General features: G+C 42.7%; 1 protein-coding gene across 1 annotated transcript in view; it reads right to left on the reverse strand.

Annotated features, from left to right (window-relative positions):
• Positions 1-455: 455 nt before the first annotated feature.
• Positions 456-1886, reverse strand: part of CSUI_006702 (leucine rich repeat-containing protein) — a gene marked incomplete at its 3' end in the record, with an annotated part of 10848 nt that continues 9417 nt past the window's right edge. The window contains exons 7-8 of the mRNA XM_068066855.1: positions 1648-1879; positions 456-536 (exon numbers count right to left, since the gene is read on the reverse strand). Coding sequence (XP_067921166.1) covers positions 456-536; positions 1648-1879 — 313 coding nt within the window. The remainder of the gene's footprint in view (positions 537-1647; positions 1880-1886) is intronic.

Consider the following 1886-nt stretch of genomic DNA (forward strand, 5'->3'; position numbering starts at 1 on the left):
TCTATCTATCTTTAATCTATCTATCTTTCTATCTATCTATCTTTAATCTATCTATCTATCTATCTTTAATCTATCTATCTATCTATCTTTAATCTATCTATCTATCTATCTTTAATCTATCTATCTATCTACGCTTGTATACAGCCTCCATCCCTGTTTGTCTCTCTCTACCTCTTTCTGTATCTTCCTCTCTCTCTCTCTAGATATGCACGTGTAGATCTCTCTATACACTTGAAGAGAAGCGTAAGTACTTCCCTTCCTTTGTCCTTTCCTTCTTTCTTATTTTGCACTTCTCGTGCTCTTTGGAGTAATTGATCTTCTGCGCCATGACACACACCATGAAAGAGAAAGAAATCTTTCTTTCTTGGTAAGAGAAGTGTCTCTCTTTGATACAGTCTGTTTTGCCCTGCTCCTCTCTGTCCCTCTCTTTTTCGTCCTTTCTTTCTTTCTTACCAGCTAGACACGTCAAGAAAAAGAAGAAGAGGAAGGTGCGGCAAAGCTTGCGCCAGAGGTAGAAGAGCCGAACCATCACGGGGCTGAAGAGAAGAAAACGCAAAAAGCAAGAAAAGAAAACTCAAATGAACAAGATTAAAGAAAGAAAGAAGGAAAGGACACGCCTAGGAGAGTAGATGGAGGAGAGGATTGTATGGACTCTATCTTCTAGTAAGAGAAGAGGCTAGTTCATGCACGCCAAGTAAAGACTTGGGGGTGGATAGAAGCAATAAGTGCCTAGACAGAAGCCTGTTGCGATAGTGTACGTACACCCGAACTTCACTTGCAAGAAATTTGCATCGAAGGAACGAAAGGAGCTCATCGAGCCACGAGGATACTGCCAAAACACACAAGACGAAAAGAAAGAGATCGACGTAGCGATTGATAAGAAAGAAAACAGAGGCTAAGCGGCGAAAGAATTAAGCGTCATCTTCCTCTTTCTTCTTCTTTCTCTCTCATTGGACTTTTCTCTACCTCACCCCCCCCCTTCGACAGAAGCGTAGATCTTCACGACAATTACACGAGCGACATTTTGTATGAAGGAAGAAAAGAAACTGAGGAAGATGTGAATGACTGGACTTCTCGAGATTAGATCACAGGGGCTTTTGAGAGAAAAGACCTCTGCATGCATGCATGCATGCGTCCATCCTTCCGACAAAAAGACCCTCCGCACGCCATGCCCTAGCAACACACCTCTCTATAATACAATAAGACCACCCTACATACACATATAGTCTCACAGACAGATTAAAGAATAGATAAAGACAGATAGATTAAAGATAGATAAAGATAGAGATCAAAGATAGATAGATGTGAGAGAACCTCTCCCTCCTCTCCTACCCCACGTGTACACACATGTATATAGCACATATACAGAAATATACAGACATATCTACCTCAGAAACACCCTGTACGAATAGGAACATAGATCGAGGTATATGTCTATATGCATGTGTTGGAGAGCACTCTAGGTTTATATACGTCTCAAACGCAACTCTCTACATACATGGGAAGACCTAGATCAAACTGCTGCTGGAGCATGCAACTTGAAGAGATCATGCAGAATGAGGAAATCGGTGGAAGGAGAGCCGGAGAGGAAAGAGACGTCTCTTTCTCTCTCTCAGTCTCTGTGAAGAATGCGACAAGGAGACATACAATAGTAAAGGAGAGATCGACCATACGAAGCCCTCGCCTCGGGAGCTGACTAAGCGAAGCAAAGCCAAGCTCGAAATCTCTCTCTATACCAGAGCACTCTCCATCTCCAGAGGCTAAGCCAAGATGTTCGTACTCTTCTCGATCTAATACGTAACCGTGACAGGCACTACAAAACTGTCTCTTCTTCTTTTCCCGAGCACTTCTCCCTTTCTGTGCATGCAAGGATGTCTCGCTGTTCT

This window comes from Cystoisospora suis (assembly GCF_002600585.1).
Source record: "Cystoisospora suis strain Wien I chromosome Unknown contig_3437, whole genome shotgun sequence".
NCBI classification, from domain to species: domain Eukaryota; phylum Apicomplexa; class Conoidasida; order Eucoccidiorida; family Sarcocystidae; genus Cystoisospora; species Cystoisospora suis.